Source organism: Apteryx rowi, unplaced genomic scaffold, assembly GCF_003343035.1.
Source record: "Apteryx rowi isolate R43461 unplaced genomic scaffold, aptRow1 scaffold_740, whole genome shotgun sequence".
Classification (NCBI taxonomy): Eukaryota; Metazoa; Chordata; class Aves; order Apterygiformes; family Apterygidae; genus Apteryx; species Apteryx rowi.
Window position 1 is genome coordinate 337514 of NW_020451028.1, and position 26913 is coordinate 364426.

General features: G+C 41.7%; 1 protein-coding gene across 2 annotated transcripts in view; it reads right to left on the minus strand.

The window, feature by feature from the left end:
• LNX1 (ligand of numb-protein X 1) overlaps nt 1-26913 on the minus strand; it is a 70590-nt gene that overhangs the window by 32787 nt on the left and 10890 nt on the right. For both annotated transcript variants that reach the window (XM_026087927.1, XM_026087928.1), the window contains exons 2-3: nt 4889-5130; nt 3147-3302 (exon numbers count right to left, since the gene is read on the minus strand). In XM_026087927.1, coding sequence (XP_025943712.1) covers nt 3147-3302; nt 4889-5130 — 398 coding nt within the window. The remainder of the gene's footprint in view (nt 1-3146; nt 3303-4888; nt 5131-26913) is intronic.

Consider the following 26913-nt stretch of genomic DNA (forward strand, 5'->3'; position numbering starts at 1 on the left):
TTTAAACTGTCTTAACTTTTACTTCAATTTTGAAATGCTATTTCTTATTGTAAGTGCTGTTAGTGAGTTTACTCTCAAGTAAATATCCATATCCATCCATTAGCTTGGATGCCACACTACAGACAAATACTTTTTTGCCTGTGATATTGTTTAAACAAATTAAGCCACAGGTTCCAAATGGAAACGGTGAAGTAATCTTCACAGTAAAGAACTGCTTCCAGGTATAAGACAGTATAAGACTGTAACTCTTCCTCTGCTGCAGTTATAATAGAGACACATTTGCCGTTATATATCGTGTTTTTCAGTGTCCCTGAGTAGCAAAGTTTCTTTTCCAAAATCAGTACTGCATTCAGCTTTCAAGATAGCAGAATCAAGGGTTATTTGGRCAGGTCCCTTCCATGTCAGGAACGATTATTTTGACAGAGCGTCAAAGGACATATGTCTGGAAGTAAACTGTGGCTAATCTCACAGCTACAGAAAGACTTTCAGGTATTACTCCATTAAACATCTGAACTGCTGCTGATCTTAATGAAAATACATGATACCACATAGCCACCTAGAGAAAACAGCCAGAGTAAAAGTCCTCCCTGTCACAGTCAAGTCATCCCAATATTTGATCAACTGAAGTGATCAAATGCTTGAGCAGGGGGGTTGGACTAGATGATCTCCAGAGGTCCCTTCCAACCTCAACCATTCTGTGATTCTGTGAAGTGACCTGAAAGAGAAGCGCGGTCCCCGAAACCAAAGAGCAGGGTACCAGAAAGGACACTCTCTCTAACCACTTACATGAGAGCTCCATAAAAAAAATAAGAGATTCCACTGAACAGGAAAAAATGGATCAGAAAAATGAAGAAATACGTGAAGCAAGCAGACTGCAGTGATCCTTAGAGTGTGACCAGCATGCTCACCAGGAGTCCCACTGCAGACTGCTCAGAGCAACGCAGGATTTTAAAAGCAAATAAAATAAGAAAACAAACAGAACTGGAGAAGGAAATAAACATCCAGCTGGTAGGATCATGATAACTGCTACAGAAAGTATATTCATTTCCTCCTCCAACATGAAGAAAAAGAAAGAGCCTTTGAGATGCCATTACACAAAGCACCTGTTGCAAAAGACTGAGTAGACAGTCTTCTTACAGTTGCATTTGCACTGCTGCAAGCTACTTGCTTGCATTTTTAAAGACCAAATTCCAGAGCAGTGTAATCAAAGTGCATTCTTTGCATATGTAATTAATACAGTAATTTGGGTACTCAGCTTCTGTGATCTCATGCATAAGGGTAACTGCTCATTAAGTAATTACATGCCTACCTGTTTTTTCCAGTGCAGTAAATACATTTGGAAGTTTACAGGCATGCTTGATGTACAGGAATGAAACCACAAGCAGAATCAAGTACAGAATGACAAATTTGTCAGAGAGATTGACACTTCAAGGCCCAATTGTACATGCTTTAAAAAGGAGACAACAGCACTTTCTCTTCTACTAGAAATGTATTACTCTGATATCAGCATTTCCACAACTGGTCAAATTTTAAAACTGATGCAACACGAAAACCTTTCTTTAATGCGAAGAGTAGTATCATCTCCATGTCTCCTTCTGCTACTGTCTGGACTGCACTGCAGGTTACTGGGTAGGTATCACTGGCATCCAAATCATCCTCACTGCGTTCTGGGTGCGGAATCAAACTTTCAGTGAACTATTAGTAACGTCAGCTATAAGCTTAGGTAGAAAGTGGTCAGAAAAATTTCCATGCCCAAGCCTGAAAGATGTCTTTTGAAAAATATGGGCTTGACACATTCAGAATTTCACTCCAACTGAAGAAGGGCAAGCTTCTGCTTATGATGGATTGAGCAGCTGCTAAGAAATGAGAAACATACCCATCTACTCAGAGGGCTGTAGACATCTTGTTTGCAATGTTTTACTTGGGGAAAAAAATTAAAACATTTGGGGCAGTGAAGTTATTAATGATGTTTCCAGGCCAAGGAGCAGAACCATTTTATTTTTACGGAAAAGGTTGCGAATTTTGAATTATCTGATTTTATTTTGGCTACATCAGCAAGTATCTGGACTAGAAGAGTAAGTATCAAGAACACAGTGACCTAGTAGAACTCTCCTGAAGGAGTATTTACCTGCAGATAAAGCAGAAGAGCTTTGAACATTGTTCTCTGACGCACCACATTAAGTTTAATCACTGAACACAGTGAATTTGGCCACATTTTATCCTTATTTTGTGTGGATTTCAATAATAGCATGAAATATAGAACAAAGGGAACTTGAATCTTTTGTCTTCTTAAAGCATTCACCCTGGACATCTGATCTGGGAAGAGAAGCAAGGTGCTGAGGCATCACGCAAAGAAATAATCAGCTCAATTAAGACCTTGATTAAGATGATTCCCCCTCTATCATCACTTCCTCTTGATGCATGAAAGCTAATGTTGGCACAGCAATTACGGTCCAAAGCAATTAGTAACATTTGCTTAGTGCTTTGAGAATGCCAAATGTTAAGTGTTATGGACTGCCAGACCCCTCACTCTTGCCACACAGCAGACAAACTTGCCTCTTCCCCCTGTTTAAGAGCAGATTGTTCTTACCTCAGCACCTGCCTGGCTGAGTTAATACAAGTCAACCAAATTAAACCAAAGATCCCACAGAAGTGCTGGAATAATGACAGTACTTTACACTTTTATACTGTCTTCCCCCGGTAATCTCCGGTGCTTTATAAACATCAGTAAAATCTCATGAAATTCTTATAATGTATGATCATTTTTATCTGCTTGCTTTAAGGGGAAAACAGACGTATGCTAATGAGGCATCTTGAGCAAAATGATAGAGCAAATGAATGACAGCTCAGTAATAAATCCCAGACGCCCAGATCCCATGCTTTAGATCCTGGGTYGGTGGTAGCACACGGGCTGTTACGAGAAAAACCCTTACGTGAGGTCCCACACACCCCAGCAATCTTCCTCACTGTGATTCCCTACCCATTTTTTTAAAAGGAGAAAATAATGTTTTTTTTTTGTTTGTTTGTTTTTAAATCACACGCACTCCACCACATAAAAGGAATGTCAATCACAGACACCCAGTTCCCATATGGATAGGGTCTCTTACCCCATTTTAAGTGATAACACAAGGAGAACAAAGTATTACCTTCCTCTCCAGCAACAGAATTTCCAACAGTCTCCCTTTCCCACTCAGTCTGGTTAGAAACCTCACTTCCACTTTTTGTCCTTCGAAGAACACTGAAAGCTTTGTTTAATTTTCTAAAAGATCTGCTTCTTATAGTGGAGCGTTCAAAGTGTTGAGCTGAGACAGAAGGGGGGAAAAAAAAGAAGTCAATACAACACAGCAGTTTGGGCCTGTAAACCCTAAAGGAGCACATCATTTCTCTATCTATTGGCATATGACAGGGCATAACAGCCACAGCAAGGCTTCTTGCCCTTTGCCCTTGCATTTGACTCCAAGGCTGCACCCACCTGAATCCGGGTGCAAGTATCCTACCTCTGTCCCACACCCTAAAATTGCCACCTCCCCTGTCTTTTTTGCCAGCCACACACACAAATCTGTACCTGCAGGTGTGGCAGCCTGTGGACAGAATAATCCATAGTCATGGCAGAATCAGCAGCAATCCAGTGAAAAATGCATATAAAAGGAAGAAGCACTGCCCCACAAACAAGCTGTGCATATTCAACAAGAAGAGAAAAGCTGGAAGATTTGTTAATAGCTGTTTGGAGTAAAAAATACCACATAGCCTCAAAACTGTAATGTTCCCAAAGCGTCCAACAACAGTCAAGAGTTTCATATCTAAAATCAAAGATTATCCAGGTGGGAGGGACCAACCAAGTCACATCTTCTGACTTGGGTAAGGCAATACCAAAAAATTGTAGTAGTTTCAAAACATGTCACTATCCTTTCCATCTTCCTGACTATTATGGCTCTGTCTCTCTGAGCTCTGCATGCTAGCCAAACATTGTAATCTAATAATAACACATTCCCTCAAACCAGACTGTGGCCTCAAAACTCCGTAAAACTAGCAGGATTTAATTCCTTTCTGGTGTTCTCTTCTTTCTGCCTCCCTTCCTGTCTCTCTTGCCCCATGCTCACAAAGAGGAGAGCCTTGCACATTTTCTAAACTTTCTTCAGCTCCTTGTCCATTCTCCTAACACACAGCTGGGATAATACAAGGTGGGATATTAGTTTTGGCTTCAGAGTCCTCTGATATAAGCTGTAACCTCACTGTTAATGCTTCCTGGGTCAGTCTTTGGCCAGGCTATATATGTCAAATACGGCACTTGTCAGAGCTCTGTGTGGTGACAAGGGGCGAAGAGTCAAGGCAAGATTTCCTCGTGTAACTTGTCCCTGTGGTTATTTCAGCAGGACGAACTCCTTTGAGTTTCATCTGCTTGGAGGCTGGCAAATCATCCCCTGAGCTGCCAAGGCATTACTTAAGACTTGTTTTCCAGTAAATAATTTGCAACTGCCAAGCGCAGTTCCCAGCTGGCTTTTGGGTAGGTGCCCATGGTGTGGCCTGTGGGGGTTGGCCAGGCCACCACACTTTGACGAAGCCATTGCACAGCTGCAGCATCTCCCCAGCACGTTACGCATGCCAGTCACTCTTCCAACTGATCTGACTTGCTGAAATAACCTTTCCTAGGACCTGCAGCTTAACTGTGTGCACCAAGGCTTTCTTCAGCTTGATGTTGCCCCTGCCCAAGCAAATTTGTTTTTCACATCCAATACATCAGGTCACTGAACGCACATGTTGGCAAGCCATGTAAAATCCAATCTTTGGCTCTCCTTTTTCTTTTTTAAGCTTCCAGCAACATACATTTCACAGGAATGAACACTGAAGGAGGCYGCTAAGCTCTGAAACAATCATTCTTAGTCCTTACTTCTGTGCTGGTTGCTGCGGTGTGGGTCTCTGGGACTGCTGCCCGCCTGGCTGTCCTCCGACATGGGACTGAAGGCCGGGTTCACCAGCCCCGGCTCGTCTGTCATTAAGGCTATGGCTGCAGCTGCAGAGAGTTCAGGGCCCAGAGCGGCCACGGCTAAACTGGAGCTATGGTCCGGAGAGCAGTCTTGGGAACGCCTCTTCCGCTCCTTGGTAAGGCCGTAATGGGATGCTCCTTTACATCTAAGGGAAGGGGAGACATGATAATAAATTGTATTTAAATGTTGCCTACTTACAGTAAGTATCTGAAGCTTAGAAATCACTAGCAGTATAATCTATGACTATGGGGGTGACTGACGAAATATGGACACTCAACAAGGGAGAAAAATGCCAGTCCTGTTGCATTATGCAGAATCAAAAAGAAGGTCTCCCAAAATAGCTGAACTATCATTTTACTTGAAAAGACTATTGCTGGTCAAGGGAGAGAGAGGGCCACAGTCTTACCTGTAGCCTCATGTGTATAAATAGTTACTGTGGATGCAAAAAGACAGGAATGGCAGGTGGCTAATTAAACCAAAGGCTAGAATCTATAATTTGCCCCTTGTCTTTGGTTAATGAAAGAAAACAGGGTGCAGCCTGATTGCTTCTGTAGTTCTGCCAGCGAAATAAAAGCCACCACACCTCGTTCTGCGCCTTGATGCACCTCCTCAGCCACCCTAGCAGTCCCACTGGGAGCCCAGCGCTGCTGTCCTATAGTCAGCATAAGGCCTTTCTCTCTCAAATTTATGGCCCACACTTCGAATAGAGATGAGCGCATGCAATGAACAGAGCGCTCCAGGTCAGGTTCAAATGCCTCGGGGCTGCGGGAATTGGGTCTGAACTGGGAAGCCTCCGCAGTGCCAATACAGCTCATTTCTTGAGCTGTAGGTAATGGACTGTTTTCATATCCAGCCACATGGATGAATTTGCTGGTTCTGCTATTCCAGCTGAGCTGAACAACTGGAAAAGGGGGGTTGTTGCCTTGATCTAGGAAGAAGCCCAAGAGGCAGCAGCGAGGGTCCCACCGGCCCCGCAAGAAAGTCACTTTAATGAAATTAAAGGCCGCTGTGCTCTTTGTGATTCAGTATTTAACTAGAGTTATAAAACAACTGAAGAACCAGTGTGGTCCAAGGAAACAGCACCTGTCACTTTTCTCCTGCACCACTTCTGCCCAGTGCTCCAGCCATTATAACTTCATTCACTCTATTAAAAGAAATCTGCCTTTCAATAGAAATCTGATGAGCTTGGCCTACTTACTGTTACTATTATCTCTTTCTTCATGGCAAAGGCTAACTGATGACTTTCATAAAAACACCCTGTAGGATGAATTCACAGAAATAGCTGCACAAACCCTTAGGGATAGAAAGCTCTTTGTAATATATGGCATGCCCAAAGGCAATGCAAAATGCATACACTACACAACGCTAGTGAGTTAAGCGTCAGAAAAAAATAGTACCCTGAACAGAGGCTTTGGAAGAGAAATCATTTATAAAAGCAATTCTTGGGACAGAAAGACGAAAGGAGGAGGAGTCTCAGAATTTTCTGTGTCAGCTTCAGAGGGGCGATTTAATTTCTCTTAGGGTATTGTCTTTTTATGAGAAAAAATTTGAATTAAAAACTTTTTTTAGCACTAAATTACAATTTTCCATCATTTATCTGATACTAATTTTGAAAGTTTCCCTCTTAAAAATAAAAAAACCCCCAAACCCTATCATACTGATGCAGCTGTGCATGCGCTTTGTACACACTTTAAGGTTGGATGAGAAAGGCTGTGGCAGAAGCTATTTCTGAAACTTTCACAAGGAAAAGGAGATGTCTTGAAAGCAAATATTCTTTTGTGGAAAAGAAGGTTGGCCAACTATTTCAAAGCACCAAGAAAAAGGTATTTGGGACACTTATTCCAAGACGAGTCTGCAACAATGATGGTGTCAAATGGAAGGGAGGAGCTCTCCTATCTCTGTTGCAGAAGGCAGTTCCCTATATCCTTCCAGCAACAAGAAGCCTGATGTCCTCATTCAGCTCCTGAGAATGGTATGTCCCCCCCAGCATCCCAGCCCTTAGCGGGATGCTGTCCTTTTTATTCATAGGGAGCAGAACCAAAAAGGCCCCTCTTGCATCCTACATACAGCTCTCCAACACAACATTTTGGGAACCCTTCTCCTCACCATCCTTGACCTCTGTCGGAACTTGCAATGGAGCCACATTTACTAATCAAGTCTGTGAAACTCCACAAAATTGTTAAATATAGTTTAAAAAGCCACAGCAATAAAACATACACAAGAAAATGGCTTTGTGGTAAATTGTTTGCTATTCTCAAAAGACAATCTCTGCATTACAGAGATGTGTAAAGATTCAATAATAAGAGACGATGATGGGGAGACTATAATTTAAAAGCTTGAGTAGGTGTTGATGAAATAATCTTATTTATTAATAAAGAGCAATATCAGTTACTCCTACTCCTTTTTTTTTTTTTTTAATTTGCCAGTGGAGTTTCAGTAATTGATATTAGGAAAGCGGTCCTGTGAATGGGTCCTCAAAGGTAGATCCTATTTTTGGTGGATAGTATGAAGATTGACATGAAGATCAGATGGGGCTCTGCCCAAAGATTTCCACCTACATGGGTTCAGTTGCTGCTTGGTGCTCTTCTGTGCTTTTATACTAAACACTTCACTTTTTATGCAAATTCTTAGTCTTTGCTGCTGAATTCACTACAGATATCCAGTTAACAAGATCAGTCCAACTGCAGTGAACAGCAGACAGTTGCTTTGAATGCAGAGAGGGATGACAAAGTTTAAGATGTGGCTTATTAGAGAAGACAAGTTATCGTGCTACAAAGCAAAAAGCATATCTTTTTAATTCTTCCAGAAATAGTTAAAAGAGAACCAAAGCTCTTCAAGTCTGAGTGCTGCATCTATTTCCTAAATAATTGTGGCAGGCATACATGAACAAGATGCAAGCTCTCTTTCTTCAGACTAACACAGTGTCCTTGAAGAAGAAAAAAAATACCAGACCCTCAAACTTGTAATAAAATCTGCAACAGCATCCCTTCACTTTCATTGTTTTCCTTGTGCTGACACTGCTGTGATAACAGAAAACAGAAAGAGACAACTGTCTAAGTGGATCATATTTATAGTATCTCTGCTATGTTTTTCCATATGGTTGGATTTGGCTTCCAGAAAAGAGAGATCCATAAAACAGCTGCATGCCAGTACTAATTGTCTCTCTCACTGTGATTATTAATCAGCTGCCTGATTTATAGCTGGAAGAGAGGGGTGGCAGTCAGAGCAAGATACCTGATTAGCATAGGCCAGCCATAAAGTGAAACCAATGCTGTCTGGTGGCCAAGGTGAACTGCAGATTTATATTCCTTCTCAGTTGCTCTGGACAGCAAGCATTTTTGTGTTGCTGTATGATAGGGAAACAACTTGAAGGCCAAAAACAAGAGATAAAAAAAAGACATGAAAAATACACATTGTTGAGTTCATGCCATTAAAATAGCGTCATTAGGTGCAATCAGGAAATTTGGGAAATGGTTTCTTATTCTTGCATGGCCTCTTTTATCACCGGCTCTCCCCAGCAGCGACGTGCTGTGCTAAGGCTTGGTGGCGTGATCGAGCCACAGCGCAGCCAATGGGCAGCGGGGAGCTCGGGAAGATGATTGCCAGGGACCTCTGACTGCGCACAAACTTTACCTAAAGCTCAAAGCTTTACCTAGACAGGTTCCCTGCAAGCTCTGCAGGAGGCCTCGCTCCCAGTGCTGCAGCAGCGCATCAGGAGGGAATTGGTGCCACGAGTCCCCTCACTCACAAGCAACAGAAGCTTTGCAGGCTAGGCTTCAGCAGTAGCATGTCCCAGGCGCCAGAGCGAGAAGATCCAAAACCCCATAGCTGCCTTAACTTGGTCCCACAGTTTGCAAAAACAAGCTTTGTGCAAACTCCAGGCCAACAGAAACATTTCTGAGTATTGCAAATTCAAATGAAAACAGTGGTTTTACGACAATGACGCATTTTCCTTGCAGCATCTCTAATGCACACAGTGTAGCAGGGAAGGCCTGAAAGCGAAGCTGACCTCAAAGATTTCCATTACTCAGGCTGACACAGGGGCGAACCCTAACGGCAAAACATAAACAAGGACAACTGTACCGATTTTTCACTTCACTTTTAGTTACCTAAATGAACTGCAATCAGAATCAAAAAAAAGAAAGAAAAGAAACGATGTGTTTATAACATACTTGCTTTTTCTCACATACTTGGCTTTCTGATCTGTGTCACTTCACGGGCTGCTCTTCTTTCCGCCTAGCCCACACCCAACTTCCCTGGGGAAACCTCATCTAGCGAGTGATGGGGAACCAGCCCCTGCTCCCGAGCCAGCCCTGGTGTAAACACACACAGCAGAAGCTCTCCCTGCCCAATTCCACAGTGCTTTCCGGACCTAACTTCCCATGTCACTCGTATTTTGGTACTGTTTTGTTTTAGCACAGCAGCAAGGGACACATTGTCTGAGTGCAATTATGAATAATGTATACAAAGCACTTATGATTGCCCAGCAGACGAAAATACTGCATAATGGGCTGTCATGACTGATTGGAGGCTAAACCCTGGTTAGGGTAGACAAGTATGTTTCAATTAGGCCCTCACTGGAAGCAGTCTTGTCCCCGTGTTATTTGGGCTAGGGCAAGACTTGATATAAGCCAGGATCAGAAGCACCAAAGTGTGCATTGCATCCCAACTCCGTCATATGAACTCCTCCAACTGTGCTGGAGCTACCAAACTAATCCAGTGGAAAGGATGACAGAGAAACTGATGGTCACCAGCAAGGACCAGCGTGGATAATCAAGCGCTGACAGCCTCTCTTGTGAGACCCTGCAGTGCAATGAGAGGCTCCTACCTTGCCTGAGGGAGGGGGGATTTGAAGCAGAGCAGCTGCCTCGCAGAGAGACGTAGGCAGCTCCTCTCCCAAGGGAAGCCTTCACACCATGTTTGTATCAGCAGTGGTTGTAGTCTAAATATAACCCAAACACCAACCATAGGGAATTTAGGCCAAACCTCTCACTTCTAAAGTCCCTGAAAATCCAGCAAATGCAAGTGAACTGACTTGGTTCTCAGGCAGGGAACACACTGACTCTTCTGATCTTAATACTACCAACAGCGCAATGGGAACTGCAGCTAAAAGCAAAAAGGGAGTTAGGCACCTAACCTTAAACCAAATCCCATGTTACGGATCGAAGCCAAAAGGCAACAAATCCAAAATCTCCCCTCCAGACTAACCACACAGGTACTTAASAGGCCAAAGACATCAATATCTTTAACAGCGAAGCTGACTAATGTTCTGCTGCCTGTTACACCCAATGATGTTGTATCATCCTTTCTCAGAAAGCTGGCTCTTGTGAATCCTGGTCCTGAAWGCCAAATTCCTCTTTTGCTGCATATGAAAATCAATCCTGAAACTGAATGCTTAACAGTTAGATGTGGTGAAGCAATGTTTTTCCTTGATAGTTCTGGGTTCTTGCAAAGATTAACCACTGCATGAACCCTGCATATGAAAAAAAACCCTTGATAAATAAGTAATTAGATTTTTTTTTTAAACATATTTGCCTTTTCTGCTTTTTATAAAGGATTGTGTCATGCCAAGAGCATTCATTGGGCTACTGTGAGGTAGCTATGGCTAGGAAGGTCCTGTCTACCATAAACCTTCCTCAGTTTTCATAAAGAAGGAGATGAGCAGTCTAAAAGCAAAGCTTAAACTCCTGGCCTACAGTTTCCAACCGACATCACTTGAAAGTCAGACTGCAAAAACTATGTCTAAATATGCATTTCCAAACAGGCTCTTTTCTGCAACTGCATCTGAATTTCATGATAGGGCCAGCAACATTTCCAGATGCTCACCACTGCTATCCTATGCACTCAGTACCCTGACATTTATGCACTTAGTTATCCTCTCTCTGATGGTCTCCCTTATCACAGTGTCAGAGTCTTGCCATCTTGTTTGGAGAAAAAAGCTCATTTTTCATCCAACTTAAGTGGGAAATGGTCCCAATTACTATTACTCTTTCACTGCTATGTATCAATGCCCCTMTAAACAAAAGCCTTTTAGAGACAACTCCCTGACACCTGTGGCCCTCGTGTGGCATCATGGCCACCTGGGAAGGAAGTGCAGGTCGGCCTCTTGATCTCYGCTGCTTCCACCAGCTTCAGGGTGAGTGATTCCACCCCACACTTCCATAAACACAGCTCGTCTCCCTTTCAACGCTTTGATAAGTACAATACACGGGCCGATGAGGCAAATGGCTGTCAGGGAGATTTTCTAATATTATTCTCTCTCTACTGTCAACCAGAGATCTGTGTTAAAGTACAAACACATAGTAGATTTAGTGGCTCTATCCTTCTGCATTAGCGCTCTATAAGTATTTATAAAGATCCTCATAACATTTATTTCTTTATGTTAAAGATATTTAGATCATACACTTTCCCACAAGAAAGGAAAAATCTCTCAAATCTTCATTATTTCAGCTTAAATTCTGCAAATCGCTGTATTTTTTTCCTGCTTTTTGTTTTACTGAAGCCATCATAATTCAACAAAGTCTAGAACTACCTAACTAATAAAGCCTAAAGTTGTGTTATGTCCTGTCTGTAAAGACCTGGCCCCAGGGAAGAGCTGTCATTTCCACAATGCTCTCGCACTATGATGCTATCAAACAAAATGTAAGTGTATATAATATAAGGAATGCGTGCAGGTTCTACAATGTGCTTTGGGTTGATGAACAATGGAATTATAGCTCACAACTCGGTCCCAATGGTTCCCAAAATTTCATATGGAAAAGACGGCCAATGCCAGACACATATTAAACAAGCATTCTGCTCTGTGCAACAGAAACCAAATACCCATTTTAAATGTGGATGTTTATACTGAGGAAAGGGAGGAATCTCCAGATTTCCTACTAGTTTTCAGGACAGCTGAAAGAACTTGGAACACATTTTTATTCTTGAACAAATTGTAAGATTCAAATTTCATGTACATGATGCCAAAGTGTCATGTAATGTGGTCATGTTTAAGATTTTTTTCTCTTCTTTAAAAAGCAAAAAGTTGCATTTCAATCACCAGCATTAGCTTCTATTATGAARTATTTAAAGAGCCCCATTAGTCTCTATCATGGGAACAGAGAATTGAAAGAAATAGGTAAACAATACCAGTTGCCTGCAACTGTAGGCAAAAATCATGATTGGGATTATTGTGCAATGACCGCAGTTGTGGGGACTGTACAGACTGTCCCGATCATGATCTTTCCCTCCCCTGACACTTCTTCCAGGCCATTACTCTGTCACTGATGGTTTTAAAACTACAACTATACTGATTTCTCTTCAAGGGTCAAGCACGGTTTCAAATGTTTCCAGTCTTAAGCCATTCCAAAAAATATGTGTGTGTGTGTATACATATACACACACACACACACACATTATACATACATATATACGTATACTATAATACATACATATATATCTGTATATATATGTATGTATTATAATGCAATATAACTGCAGCTGTATTACATATAGGGAAATGAAGTTGTAAATTGTTCAAGACAGTCTAGATGAGCAAGCCAGAATATGGGCTGGAAAAGCCAGCTTCTCTTATGGATTAGCCCAGGTCCCATGGCTAACACGGAAGCTGTCTAATACAACTACTACTTTAGAGAAGCTACTATTTACAATTTCATTTGCGGCTTCACCTTCCATTGCCCCTTCCCCATCCCCTGAAGCCGTTAGCACTCTGAGAAAACAGTACAGCATCAGCAGTCTGTTTTCATTGCTCATTTAAGGCTTGGCCTTTGGTTGCYGCTATAGCTTCTACCTTTTTCAAAGCTGCTTTTAAATGTAATGCTTGTAGAACACAARTAGACCTAGAGCAACAAAAATAAGAAATTAACCAGGGTGAAAGACTACAGTAAGCCTATTAATTACTATTAGCTCCTAGATTACTATAAACAAACATCATTCATCACAATGAAGTTACTAGCTACAAGTTCAGAACCTCAGTGATCTTGTGTTATGCAAAATAATAGCAGTATTTATTTATATGAAACTTACTCAATTAAATATTAAAGCTCCCAAGAGTAAGCTAATAATATTAATTGTATCTCACGCAAACTACTCACACCAAGTGATACAAAGAAGGAAAACAGGACTAGCACACTATCCCTTAACTCATGGCAGGTGCTCAGATACCAACACAGCCAGGAGCATGTGAGTACATGGTTAGGACATTCAGGGCAAAATAAGGGGGAAAAATAAGACGCCTGGGGCTAGCATCTTTGAACTGATGAGAGCCCGTAACTCTTGCTGATGGCTTCTAGTGTTTTTAGTATTCAATAGCTTACAACAAACCATTGTTTTAATACACTAACCCTGTTTGAATGCTGTGTTAAAGTCCTGAGTACTAAAAACTCCTCTTGACTTCAGCAGAGCTGGAACTTGATTAAAACTCTACCAGATGCATTCATCACCTTGCAGAACTGCACCATTTTCCACATAAAAAACTTAAAAACTTCCACCTTCCCGGCTCTTGAGGAAAAATGGAACATGGTTTCAAAAGGAAGAGAGAACACATATATTAAAGTCCCACCTCCCCAAAAGGTTTCTTCATGGAAAACTTAAGTATTCATCACCAGCTGCTGATCAATACTGGTACTTTCTTTCACCTACGGAAGGCCCACAGTAGGGAGCAATTGCATGCAATACATGTTAGTCAGGTATTTGGAGAGTAACATAACAGCCWTTAGCAGCTGTCAGCTTCATGTCTGATTTTCAAGTCCATCCAAGACCACTCAAAAAATAGCACTAGTATTCAGAGGGCAATCTTGACTGTTGATTTTGCCTTATACTAATAAAATAATAATTCAAACTTTTTACAAAAGAAAGTGAGATCACATGTAATGAGACTACAGGATCACTGAATATCTATCTCATAATCTTAACTAAAAAAAAAAGCCTAAGCAAAATTAGAGCATTTATACTAGGGCTCAATAAAATGTTAATGCTGCTCAGATCAAGTTATCTGTGACAAAATAAATGCAAGGACAAAGAAATTCTTAAGGTATTGCAGTGCTATACCTCATGATACTACACAATCCACTGTGTTTTTCCAATTATGTAGATACATATATAATTAATGTTAAGAATAAGCACCAATCTGTTGATTCATGTATTTTCATGCTTGTTGTTCAGTGTTTTGATCACTTGATTATATTCAACAGGTATAACTAGTATCCCGGAACCTAATATCTTAGCGTTGTCATCCTCTCCCTGTATCCCCACCTATACTATAAAAAGTTTATGACGCAGTGAGCAAAATAAGCTTGCAAAGGGACAAGAGGTTTTGGTTCTTTGACAACAATCACAGTATGAAAAAGACAGTATCAATGTAAGCAGTTTCTTGCAACTACAGGCAGAAGAGCCTGCCAAACAGAAACTTTGCATTTACACATACTTAACACACATTTCTTTGTTCCATACAACTAATCAAAATACCTACTATGCCACAGACTCAACAAGTCAGCACTGCTGAGATTAAGTTTTAAGCTTCTGTTGACATAAAGTAGTGAAACATAAGATTAGAAATGTAAAATAATAAAAAGGGGACATTGCATTCAATTTCAAGGTGTTTCCATCAGACCCTTGAATTTACTAACACGCATGCTATGGAATTTGCAATTACAAGAAACGATGAGTCTGTGGTCAGTAAGCAACAAATGCTGTCTTAGTACCTTCTTATTGCTAGACCATGGTATGAAGAGCCACCCAGGAAGTGGCACCCAAGTGCCACTAGTGCTATAGTGGCACTTGCCCCTGACCTCAGTTACCCAAAGATTGCATAAGATCCCTTTTAGGTCAGCATGAGTGTCTAAATTACATCACTAACACATCTTGGTACACACTGCACTCTGAAAACATATTTGCCTCCCTCTGGGGTCAGAAAAGGGAGGTCTTCATACGCCTTCTTAGAAGTTGATAAAACACAAAGATCCCTGTCTGGTGCCCATCTGAGTGTTGTGTGAACGTCTCTGCTGCAATGAGTAAGAAGCATCACAGTATGTCACAGATGTTTCCTATTTTAAAAAGTAGCTCTTCTGTCTTTCCCAATTCAYGGGCTGATATTCAACAAGGACCCCCAAATAATCCAACAAAACGTGAACTACATGCAACTCAGAGTCACTGTCTTACGTAAACCCCTCAAACAACACGGGATCCTTGTAGGGTGGGGAGGGGAGAGTAACATTTCCTGGTGCATCACAGAGCTTAGATTCCAGGATTTCAGCCTAAATGAGTATTGACACTGGCATAAAAAGTACATAACTCTCACTGTTGATTAAATGTCTCATTTTATGAGTTTCTGTGAACATAACATAGCCAGCAGTACATCTTATTCATTCAACTCTAGAGAAACACTGTTCTGGCTTCCGCTCCTCCTATCTCTGCAGTCTTTCCCTTTGTGCATATGGTTGGAAGAGGATGGAGCAGAAGGATATTATGAGCCAGTTTTCAGGACAGAACTCCCCAAACCCACTGGACATGCAAAAATCTTCACTGCTTGTGGTTTGATGGGTTTCACCCAGTTGAATATGAAATATTCAGTGAGATATGTAGCTCTTCCATTAAAATAAACACACATTCTAAAAGCATTTGAAGACTCCAGAAAGTCCTTATTCAGCTGCAGTGCAAGTATGGTTGGAATGTTGTTTATAGTCTTCCCCAAACTCACATGGTAAGAAATACACATGCTGTAAAAATTGTGGAAAATACTTTTTTCAAATTGCCTCTTTTTTTTTTTCTTTTTTAAAGGAACTACCAGAAACACTTTTTACCCAAATTCCTTTAAGCCGAATTTGAAAAAAGGTCTTAGGCTCCTCATGCATATCTTAGATTTGAGGGGAGGAGCAACCCACAGAAGTGCTGCCTACCCACTGACACTAGTTTTTGTAAGTAACTGCTCACAGTTGTGCTCATGCGCTCCGGCTGAGCAAAAAGTCCTGGCCTTAAGGTTCACAGACCAGGCATCCATACTCTGAAGCATGCCAAAGTAGCCAATCAACTCGGCCTTCTTGCCACACAAGTATGTTACGAACATAGTACAGACATACGTAACAAACAGTGGTGGAAGCAGGGATCTGACCCTGGACTCCTTTAATAACAAAAGGTGCCTTCAGAAGCGGGCATTGTATTAACAACAGCACAAAATAGATTTCCCTTACAAAGGTGAGAAGGGGAAGGAGAAAATATCTTTTGCACCATATCTTACTTTCAGCCCAAGTTGCTCTGACTGCTGCTGCTTCATATGCTTTAGCCTGCAGATGCTACAGGTTTCTTTAGGCTTTCCCAGTCATTTCTACTCTCTCAGACAGCATGCTATTTTTGTGTGGTGTAAATAACAATAATGTTTGTGCTCCAGTTTTTCTTTAATTATTCAATTACTAAAAATTTTGGGGGTAAGGGACAGTCATCTCATACTGTCCCAGTACAAAATGCATTAATTTGCCTACTCATCCTACTAAAATACAGGAAATAGAAAACAGAAACAGTGCTCGTTAAGAGCCTGCTCTTTCACTCCCTTTTCATACCACTGCTGCCATGGGAAGTCCAATATTCAAGCTCTAATAACTATTTTTGCTTTGGAAACTAAAATACAAGCATCAGGCATGCAGCTGGGCATACTAAAACACCATGGACAGACCTGGGCAGCAGGTTTGGAAAACTGAACCTTGAGCGTGAGTTGCAGTTATATTCTCCAGGTAATCTGAGACTGAGGCCTTGCCCCTGCTGTCCTAGGAGATGGCACATCCTGCTTGACCTTGCTGCTGCTATAAAATGGGTTTGGGTTGCTATTTAAGAGGCTTTCTTGAAGTGCTTCCAAACCATGAATTCTTTCTGACAGGTTCTGGCATCGCGGTGACGCAGTCAGCCTGAGGCTGTTCCAGCTCAACTGTGATTTTCTTAATGTCACAATTCAAGTAGACTCAGGTCTAGTTAGCAGTGGTGGTGGACCCCCTCAAGGAAAAATGAGGTGGCATAGGAGATGATGTCAGTTCATTAYTGACTCTGGAAGGGGGATAATTATGGCCTGTCTTTTTCAAACTGAGATGACCCTGGTCCTTCACAAGGGAGCTACCAATGTGAGCTCCAGCAGCTCACCCAGGCTATGGCTCATCTCCTGCTAATTTTCACAGCAAAGGGACTACCTACCTCATGACTCAAGGTGATCCAAGCCATCACCAATAGTCAGAGGCTCAAGTACAACATCTATACTTATGTCCAGCAGACTGCAGCATGCTGGAGGTGTTGGATGTGTTGGCAGCCCACATCCAGACCTATTTAAAACAAATCCTACTTGCTTTATGTAAATATTACTGTAATGGCCTGTCAATGCAGATGGCTAATCCACCCACCCTGACCAGTTTTCTAATACGGAATAATCTTACAGCTACAATAAGAAAATTTTCTCTGGTTCCAAAATACCATCTCCTTCACACTAGATATGAACACTGAGGATAAAAAAAATGATGGAGACAGACTAAAMAAAACCAGCAATGCATTTAAATATTTATACTAGCAATTGAGATATGTTTCTGTTTTAGTATTTTTTGCAATGCCTTAGATCAATGTTTGGTGGTTTATCTGTCTTCAGTTGATTGTACCTTTTGTGGCTTAAGAACTTCTAAACTGCCCTGAAACAAGTTATCTTCCTGAAAGGGCAAAACCAGATGCTCAGCACTCAACAGCTTTTGTTTATAGTGGTGTTATAGGGAGGGAGAAGGAGCAGGAAGAAGAAAGAGAAATACCTAACAATTTAGTGACTGTAAACAGAACAAGAGTCTCACAGCAAATTATTTTCCTCTTTCTTTAAAAGCTAACTGAAGATGTGACAGCATCACATAGGAAGGCTTGTTGAGTATTTAGAAGGCTTGTTGAGTATTTAGATATTGGTATTAAGGAGACCTTTCAAAATTGAGCACAAACAGTTGTACAAAAGTTAACCACATCAGCCTCCAGAGATGGTACTGTTTACTAAGAGCTTGTCTGCATGAGGGAAATAAATGATTACCAGAGTGGTTGTGGAACAATACCTCAGCCACAGTATATATATTATATGCATAGAAACACATATCCCAGAAGAGTTCCCCTGGAGACATCCCTGTTCCAGAATAAGAGCATTCACCAGAGAAGCTACCCTGGCCTAAAAACAGCGCTGTAACAGCACACCCGATTTTATTATGGATTAACTTCTCTGCAGGCTCACACCGTTTCTTTGGGGTAACATCTTCTCTTTCTCCCCTCGCCCCATTCTCCGGGCTCCYAGCGAGGACTGGGGATCTCAGAGCAAATCTTAGATGCCAGTTTCCTGAGGCCACTGCACCCTGGAGTGCCAGGCTCTGCACTCAGAGCTCCTCTCTTCATACTAGGTAGTGGCTGGGTAATTATCCCATGTGTTCAAGCCTGTAAAGATACCTGCCCATTCCTTTAGCCCACAAAGAATCAGGTATACCGAGGCATGGACAGACATTTATGCCAATGGATACAAGTTACACAGGGAAGTGAATCAAGGGATCCATTTGCTACTGGGACAAAAAAAAATAGATCATTTTTTTCTTTCCTTTGATAATTTGTTTTCTGTTAATCAACATGTTAAAAGTATCATTTTATCACTGGTGTCCTAATAAGCTCAGAGAGAAAAAGGTCTCCCAAATTAGTAGGCAGACTTTTCCAGCAGCATCCTTTATGATGAAACCTAACTTGCAAAAAGATGATTCGTTCAGTCACCCTTGTCTAGCAGTTAGGAGGTGACATTTTTCCATAGTTCAGGCTTAGGAGCTCAGTGAGAGCCACATTCTACCCTGCACCATGTCATGTCTGGAAAGCAAGTTAAAGGCTCCCTTTATTCCTTGTGTAATAAAAAGTCTTTAGGACTTGCTATGCTTTTGTTCAGATTGTCTCCCACAAAGCAGATTTGGCTCATTTGTGGGTTCTCTATACCACCATAGTACAAAAAGCAAAAGGAATAAAAGCAGTCTCCTAGAGCCCTGACTGTAGAGGCAGCACTTTTTTTCCCCTTCAGATATCACAGCAATTCTAACAAAAACAATAGAGGTAAGTGAAAATAAAAGACACCCATTTACCTTAAAAGCTTTACCATTTACCTAATAAAGCTTTAGCTGAAGGTTTTAGCTGATTTATTATGCACAAAGCATAAAAGAGCTTGGGACTTGAAACAGAGCTCTGGAGCTGCATCCAAATATTGCTAAAGTTGAAGGGTGCAGAGCTCAGGGATCCAAACAGAATCACGGAGTCCAAATTAATGTGCTCAGGTCAGGATCTAACAATGCACTTTTGGTTTGCAAGGGAGGGGGCCATTTCTCTTCCATATGAGTGTTTGAGAAGACGTGGAAGGAGTGCTCTTTGCAACGGAGTTAAAGAGAGGGGAGGAGAACAACAACGCGTGCTTCCCTGATGCAGAGGACCACAGACAACACAGCTGTTCTTTTTGGAAACRTCGGAGAGGAAAACAGAGGTGCCTAGGGAGTTGTCAGCAGTGGACAGCCCAATAGGTGATTCCAAGCCAATGCTTCACATAGTCATAATCTTTTCTTGAAAACATTGCTCAGGAAACCTGGGTCTGACTAACTTTACAAATAACAAACGCCATTTTAAAAACAGACACATAAATTAGAAAATCACATAGGATCAAATTTCTCTGTTTCTCTATCTGGATAGTTCTGAAAAATGAGAGTACAGGAGTGTCTCAGTGCAGATTCTGCAACTAAAATAGCGATGTATCATCCCTCTCCTCCTTGGGCATGGCCACATCCAGGGAATGCCTGAACAAGGATTTCTGCCTGGCTTTCGGCTCAGGACTCCAGCCATGCCGCCACCTTTCTCACCCTGACCACTTCATCTATCTCATTTGCAAGCCTCCTGGGGCAGGGAAGGCAGGTTGCTTTCTGAGGTCTGCACAGGACCAATTATTCCACCAGGTCCCAAGAAACAAATAATAAAATTATATCCCTGGGCTCTGCAGGAAGTCACACACATCAGGGGGCAAAATATGACCTCAAGTTTGTTTTGAAATCCTGTCGGTGTGTGCCTGAGCAGCAAGAGCACCGTGGCAGCTCTCAGATGGACACAGGTGCTCCCTGCTCTCCTCCTCTGTGCCCGGGGACTCTGGCTCTGAAACACGGCAGGACTCCTAGGTTTAGCGGGAGGATAGAGAGACAGGGAGGAAGGAGTGGCATATGGTATTTCGAGCACTACTAGTGAGAAAGAGAAGGGGGGGAAAAATGTGCTGAAGCTTTTTGAATGAAGATCACCCAAACTGTAAAGCCTGAATTTCCCTGGAACAAACAAAAAAACAAAAAGCAAAATGCAAACCCTCTACTTTTTTGTGTCTGGGACACTGAGCTAAAATGAGGCTGCCAAAATGATTCCTATTTCATCCCCATCACTGTGGTCGGTGGGAAACAGGATGCTTTCCTAGCCTTTAGCTATGCCTTTCTTGCAGCTTTTTCTGTAGCTTCTGTCACAGGCAATGGACCCCTTTCCCTTTAAAACTCCTGAAGCCTTCAGTGGAGATGTGGATAACCCTTACAAGGAATAGCGTCAAAGCTGGAGACAAACAAGGGAGCCTTTTTGCACTCTTGAGCTTTAGCTGAAGATGATGAATCTATTTTACCATCAGTCATGCTAGTCTCTTGAAAGTAGCCTGTTTAAAAGGGCCTTCTTCGAACAGGGAAACTGTTTGGTCAGTGTAAAGTCATGGAATTTGTTTCTACCATGGCTAGGAGAYAAATTTCAACAAAAATGGGAGAAAAGTCAGGATTTTGTAAAATCTGCTGTCATGCAGCTACCATTGTCACAAGGGACAGCAAAAGTGGAGTCTGAGGTTTTATGAAGCTTCCACACAGGGGTTTTTTGGGGTGGGGTGGGGGGATGCATTCACAGAGATTGCAGAAGCTGGAGTCCATGACATTTTATTTATATTGTCTAAATTAATTCACCCACATGTCCTCAAGGGATGTTCTGGTTTTTAGAATTGCTGTTTCTGCTAAAATCAAAACTAGTATTATGAATCAGAGTTAGAAGCTCCTCTCTTCCCAAATGCAGCTTCTTACTACTGCATCTCTCTCTATATACGTAAAAAATAAATGTTTGTCCTTGTTCACAAAGTCTCATTTTCCTCCTAATTCATTCCAATGAAAATCGACAGAGTCATTTGTTGAAGTCAGTGGAACAATATCTATGTAGAACTAATTTAAGTGAGGAGAAAATCAAGCATGCTGGTATTACTCTCTTCACTTCTTTCTCCATCTTGCATAGCTTCCTCTGAGCAGAAATAGCAGATAGTGTAACAACCAGAGAGAAGGCCCAGGAGCCAAGCAAATCAACCAAGTAAGAAGAATTAAACTACAGTGTGGGAGAACTTATCATACCTATTTCCGTGGCTTATTTTATGTTCATTGTTTGTAGTGGGCTTCAACATACAGGGCAGTTGCAACTCCTTTAAGGATTTCAGTCCAGGTGGTAATTTAACTAGCTAGAGGATCAGTAGATAAAACTCTGACATTAAATGTCAGTTCTAAAGCTGAACTATTTCATGGCCTGGCTTAACCTGGTTTAGTCTAACAGACAAAWGTTTAGAGTTCACCAGAACTGCTGAAGTGAAGTTAATATAAAGAGAATTTCACTAAACCTGGTCAATCCATAAAGCTTCCTTTGTTTTTAGCTTTCAGCTCAGCATGTTTTGCTGAAATTAAGCTCAGGAGCTTAAATTCACAGTTTACTCATACATTAATTCATAAACTTAAAATAAGAGGCATAACCAGCTCAGAGTTTGCAGTGCTGAAATAGTCTACAGAGACACAAGACACATGGCTTAATGTGCTCATCATCATTGTACTTAACCTCATGGGTCTTCAACAGATCAAGTCGGCCAGTTTCCCTGTCTTTCCTTTTCTTCCCCACTCTCCTTGAATGAGACAACTTCATCAAGGGAATAGTCATTTCAGAGGCATCAGGTGCTTGGAGATTAGAGAAAGGAGCAGACAGGGCTTCACCATCACTACAACRAGGAGGACACAGCCAGCACAGCTCAGGCAGCAGGGTCTCACCATGCACTAATACTTTGAACTTACCAAATTTAAGTGACTTTGAAATTATGGATAGGTGATCTCCACTTGCCTGTCACAGTTAAATGCATGACCAGCATACTCTGCCCTTGTTTGATCTTGTCTCTGTGTATTTACCACAGTGGTTAGAATGGGTCTGTGTCCAAGAAAGCCTTATATTTTTAAATCAGTTCATTGCTTGCCCCTAGTCTCTCTCTCTTCCCTCTGCTGGATAGCAGAAAAATACTGCCATGGTGCAGTGCACTGTTTAAGGCCACTCTTCCCCTGTTAACATTGATTCTTTGGTACTGCTGCTACTGAGCAGCGCAGACACGTTTCATCGGTAGTTTGTGGGAAAGGCAAGAGCAGAGGGGTAAAGAAAATAGGAGGTCAGATGAAGAAAAGGAAAGACAAAGATTTAGAATAGACAGGAACAGCCAGGCAGAAAATGGTTAAGGAAACCAAAATGCAGTCTGGCACTGCTGATGACAGAGACTGAACTAGTATTACAAGTCATACCAAGGGAACCAAAAGAAAGACTCCTTTACAGAGCTTCAAACCTGCATTTTCTCCCAAAACACATACAGGACAGAAGCAGCCAGCTAATGCTTGGCAGGTAGCATCAAGACAGTTTATGTAACACTGCAAAAGGTAAGCACTATTGAGGCGCAAACGGTTATTTTTACCCAACATGCAGGCAAATCAAGCGCTCTCAGTACAAAAACCTTCTTTCTGTCAGCTGTGAGCTCTCTTGGTGTTGTAAAGCCCCACAAGGCACAAAATCACTATGGTATTTTTTTGCATTCATTGTCGACCTCTATTTGCTGGGGATTTGAAAAACAGAGACATGAAGCACAGGAAGATCTGAGCAAGAATTAGCAGACATTATCAAAAGGCAAGGAGACTATCGCAAATCTGTGAAATGCATTTTCTTTGTAAGAATATGCCTAAACCTCTCTGCAACACTGAATTAACAAAAATATGAGGGATGAAACTAAGTATCTGCTGAGGAAAGGGGAAGGGCAAGGGCAGGAAAAAGGATGGATTCTGTTGGGAGGTAAATGGAACAGAAGCAAGTGATTTTTGGAAATATCTGGTGTGGATTACAGTTCATCAACTCTAGAAGAGGGTTACTTGGTCTCAGCCTCCCTTTATAAATGTCTTTTTTTCACGTGGGTCATGTTACTATTATTCAAGCTTAGATTATGAAAAAGGCAGATCTGCAAGACTTTGCATTTATTTGCTCTGTCAGCTCAACATATTTAGTGCAAGTCTAGATGTACACTATATATCTTATTTAATACTCTGTCCTGTTTTGGTCTATTCTCTTCTGATTTATTTTGAAGTAAAAGACCACAACTGTAAGTGCCTTCAGACCTACAGATGCTTAAACCACTGGGGACAAAGGAGAAAATACTGAAATGCAGCAAACATTACTGTCCAATTTCGTTATACTCATGCCTTGGGAGGATAAAACAAGAATGTGCTGGAATTCAATCCCCTCTGAGGGAAGAAATTGGAAGCAGTATGTTTGCCAGAAATGATGTACACTCAGTCCTCTAAAAATCATCAAGATAAGCAAAATTTAAATGCAAGACTTATTAAAATGGACACTGACAAAAACGTAGAGACACAGCACCAAGGGAAGTACATTCCTATGGTCATACTTTCGACCCATGACAACACAAAGCAGCTGGAAAGCAGACAAGGAGAACATGGCACTTTGCTAATAYTGGCAGCTGTTTGGGGGCTGCAGGACTCTGCCAGTCCTATGCCAAGGTTGCTGCAGAGCGCACACGTATGGCACTGGTTTGTAGCAATCAGCCCTGGACACCCAGGGCAGGATCTTCTCAGCACATCTAGGTTGATCTGGCTAATAGTACAAGTATTTCCAGTGTACTCTGGGTTGAGGCAAAGCAGCAGCAACCGGCGCTTTCAACTAYGCTCTACCCCACAACAGATCCTGATGGCAAAAGTAACCCCAGCAGTGCCAAGAGCAAAAGAGAAACCCCAGCATATTCACACTGCTTTGGGGGAGGGACTGTACTCATCCTTTCTCCAGCACTGCCATCTTCCTGCTGTCATCCCCAWCCAGGTAATGCTCTGAGGCCAAAAGTTCAAACCAAAATCACTGGTGTGGCTCCTTTTGGGAGCTGACAAGGGCAAGTCACAGCCATCTCTTGGGATCCCAGCTCCAGCTGCGCTACTGCAAAACCTGTTTGGTGAATGACTGTGTTACAACATGTGTCTGCTGTATATACGGCTTGCTTATTTCTGACTGTAATTTAACCTGTTGGTAGGAGAGTCCGGTACGTATCAAGTGAAACAGCCTTGCCCAACCATATCAGCCTACACATCCCCACATCATGGCAGTAGCACAGCACACTCTGCTTCCAGTGGCTCTCCTACAGCTGACAGGACAGACTGGGTTGATCACGCCTATCTGTTCTCCATAAAAGCCTACCGCATGTGGGACATTTTTTGGCATTTCATGTTGTTGACTTATAAAATCCTCAAGCGAGGAGGTCTCTGCTGATGCTCCTATGAAACTATTCCACTGCTCATTTTACAAGGGAAGGAAGGTTAAACCAACAAACAAACCCATAGTGGGACGTCACCAATACTAACTGAATGTTAAAAATAACATATAACAGTAATGCTTATCACATATGGAAAAAGAAAGAAAAGAGCCTGAATTATGCATTACTGATCAAATGCTATAGCTGAAATTTATAACTCTAAAGACATTTTTGTTCATTTATTTTACCTTATTTAGATAAATAATTTGCAGTGAGTTGGTGAAAGAGCAAATAGAAAAAAAATCCAGACTGATTCAGAATATATAATAAGCAGGAAAGTATTCTTCTATGGAGAGAAGGCAACAGGAGTCAAATTCTCTTTCTCTCTTTACAATGAGCACAGATCTAGAAACTGCAAATATGTTTTCTTAACCTGACCTTATACCATGTGTCACAGTAGTGCCATGAAGCAAGACTACTCCACAAGGCTGTAACAGACAGYGGTGATTATTTCCTCCTCACCTTGGTATCTGCTATATCAAACTCGGTGTATTGATAAAAAGAAGAGAGAATAAATACGAGGGCAGATACGGTCAATGTTGTCTGATGACTGCAAAATTGTGCCTGTCTGCAGCGCTGAGAAAAGCAAGACTTTATCGATAAAGTTTGATGGTGATGTCAACAGAAATTCAACACAAAGGAAAGAGTAACTTCCCGGAAATATGGCTTGATTTGCCCACAGTTAGTTAGCCTCTTTTACTTCATATTGGGAGAATATATTGAAAAATATGTAGAGGTTATGGAAATTTCACAATTCATTTTTTGTGTAAATATTGTACAGCACCTGTTGTAATCTCCAATCATTTCATTCACTAAGTTGCTACTGAACTTCAATCTATATTCAGAATCAGTTATCAATTAATAAATTACATGGATGGATAAAGTACATCGTAGGGATAGCCCAAGGATTCACAGCCTAAATTCAGTCTTCACCAGTTACAACTTTGCTAAGGTCTAAGGAGGAATTCAGGTTTCTAAGATGTAAAAAAGGATCATGTTCTTACCCCAAAACAGAATTCAGCTCCGAGCCAGGAATTCTTTTGAGATTGAGAGGTTTTAGATAGGACATACGACATGCCACTTACAAATAGGTACTTCCACCACACAGCAATTCAATGTGAAGGGACCTCCTTTTTAAATATGACTCCTCAAGCAGCCACATCTATGCTGACACACAGTCTATACTATGAGTCCAACATTGCCACTGCTGTTCTGCAAAATCTCTGTGTTTGTATCCTGTGCACACACACCCAATCGCTGTATGGCTCAAGGGGACAGTCTGGACACTCCAGTCACATGCCAAGACACAGAAAATCAATTCTAGTTCCTGAACGATAGCTCTGCTCATGGAGAAGGTCACGAAACACAGCCAGCTGCTTCGTAAACCAGAGACCTTCAAGGCAGATTCTCCAAAAAGGTCAAGAGTGTTTAAAAAAAAAAATCCTCAAACCTACTAGTCTGCTTTGCTACAATGAAACGAGCTGTACTGAACCAGTATTCAGAGCAGGATTTAATCTACAATGGGCACAAGAGCACTGCAAGAACAGCATTTATCCTAGTGTTGCAGGACAGCCCAATTCCACCAGATTTGTCAGAGAAATAGCTCAAGKAAAATTATCTTTGTCATGCTGCCAGTGCCAGTGCTAAACTAGGTTAATTGTCAGAGAGATGCGGAGGTCGGCCAAACTCGCAGCATACGGACAGCGCAGTTTAATGTCAGAGGAGAAATGAGTCTGTTGCTTGCGTACAACCACCACCTCCTGCGACTCCCTTCAGCTTGCTCCTTCCTCCCACCCCACCGTCCTCTCACAGGGCTGCCTCGGGGCTTTCCCTTTTGGGTCCCATCCCAAAGCGGATCACCTGTCATGAACCAGCCTGCAGGAAGGTGAACATTTCCTCCTTTCATGCCCCATTATATAGGCAAGGCATACAAGGTCACTTCCTTCAAGAACCCACCCATAGGTAGGTTCAGACATAACTGAGGCATAATTAATTCATGAAAATAAACCTTTCTGCCAGCCATTACTTCATTATCTTTTCAGCTTGGCATGGTTTCACTTTACCAGCTAGCTCAGGTTTTACTTTTGGCAATAAAATATATTTGTTGTGATTGACACTGGCCAACATCAGCCTTTTCCAAAGGTGCCAGAAGGCTCCAGCCATGAGAAAATGTGCCAGCAGAGTAAAAGGTCTAATTCTGATCTTAAGTGTGTGTAGGAGGCTGTGAATGGAGTAAGGCATGCTTCATGCATGAACAGAAAG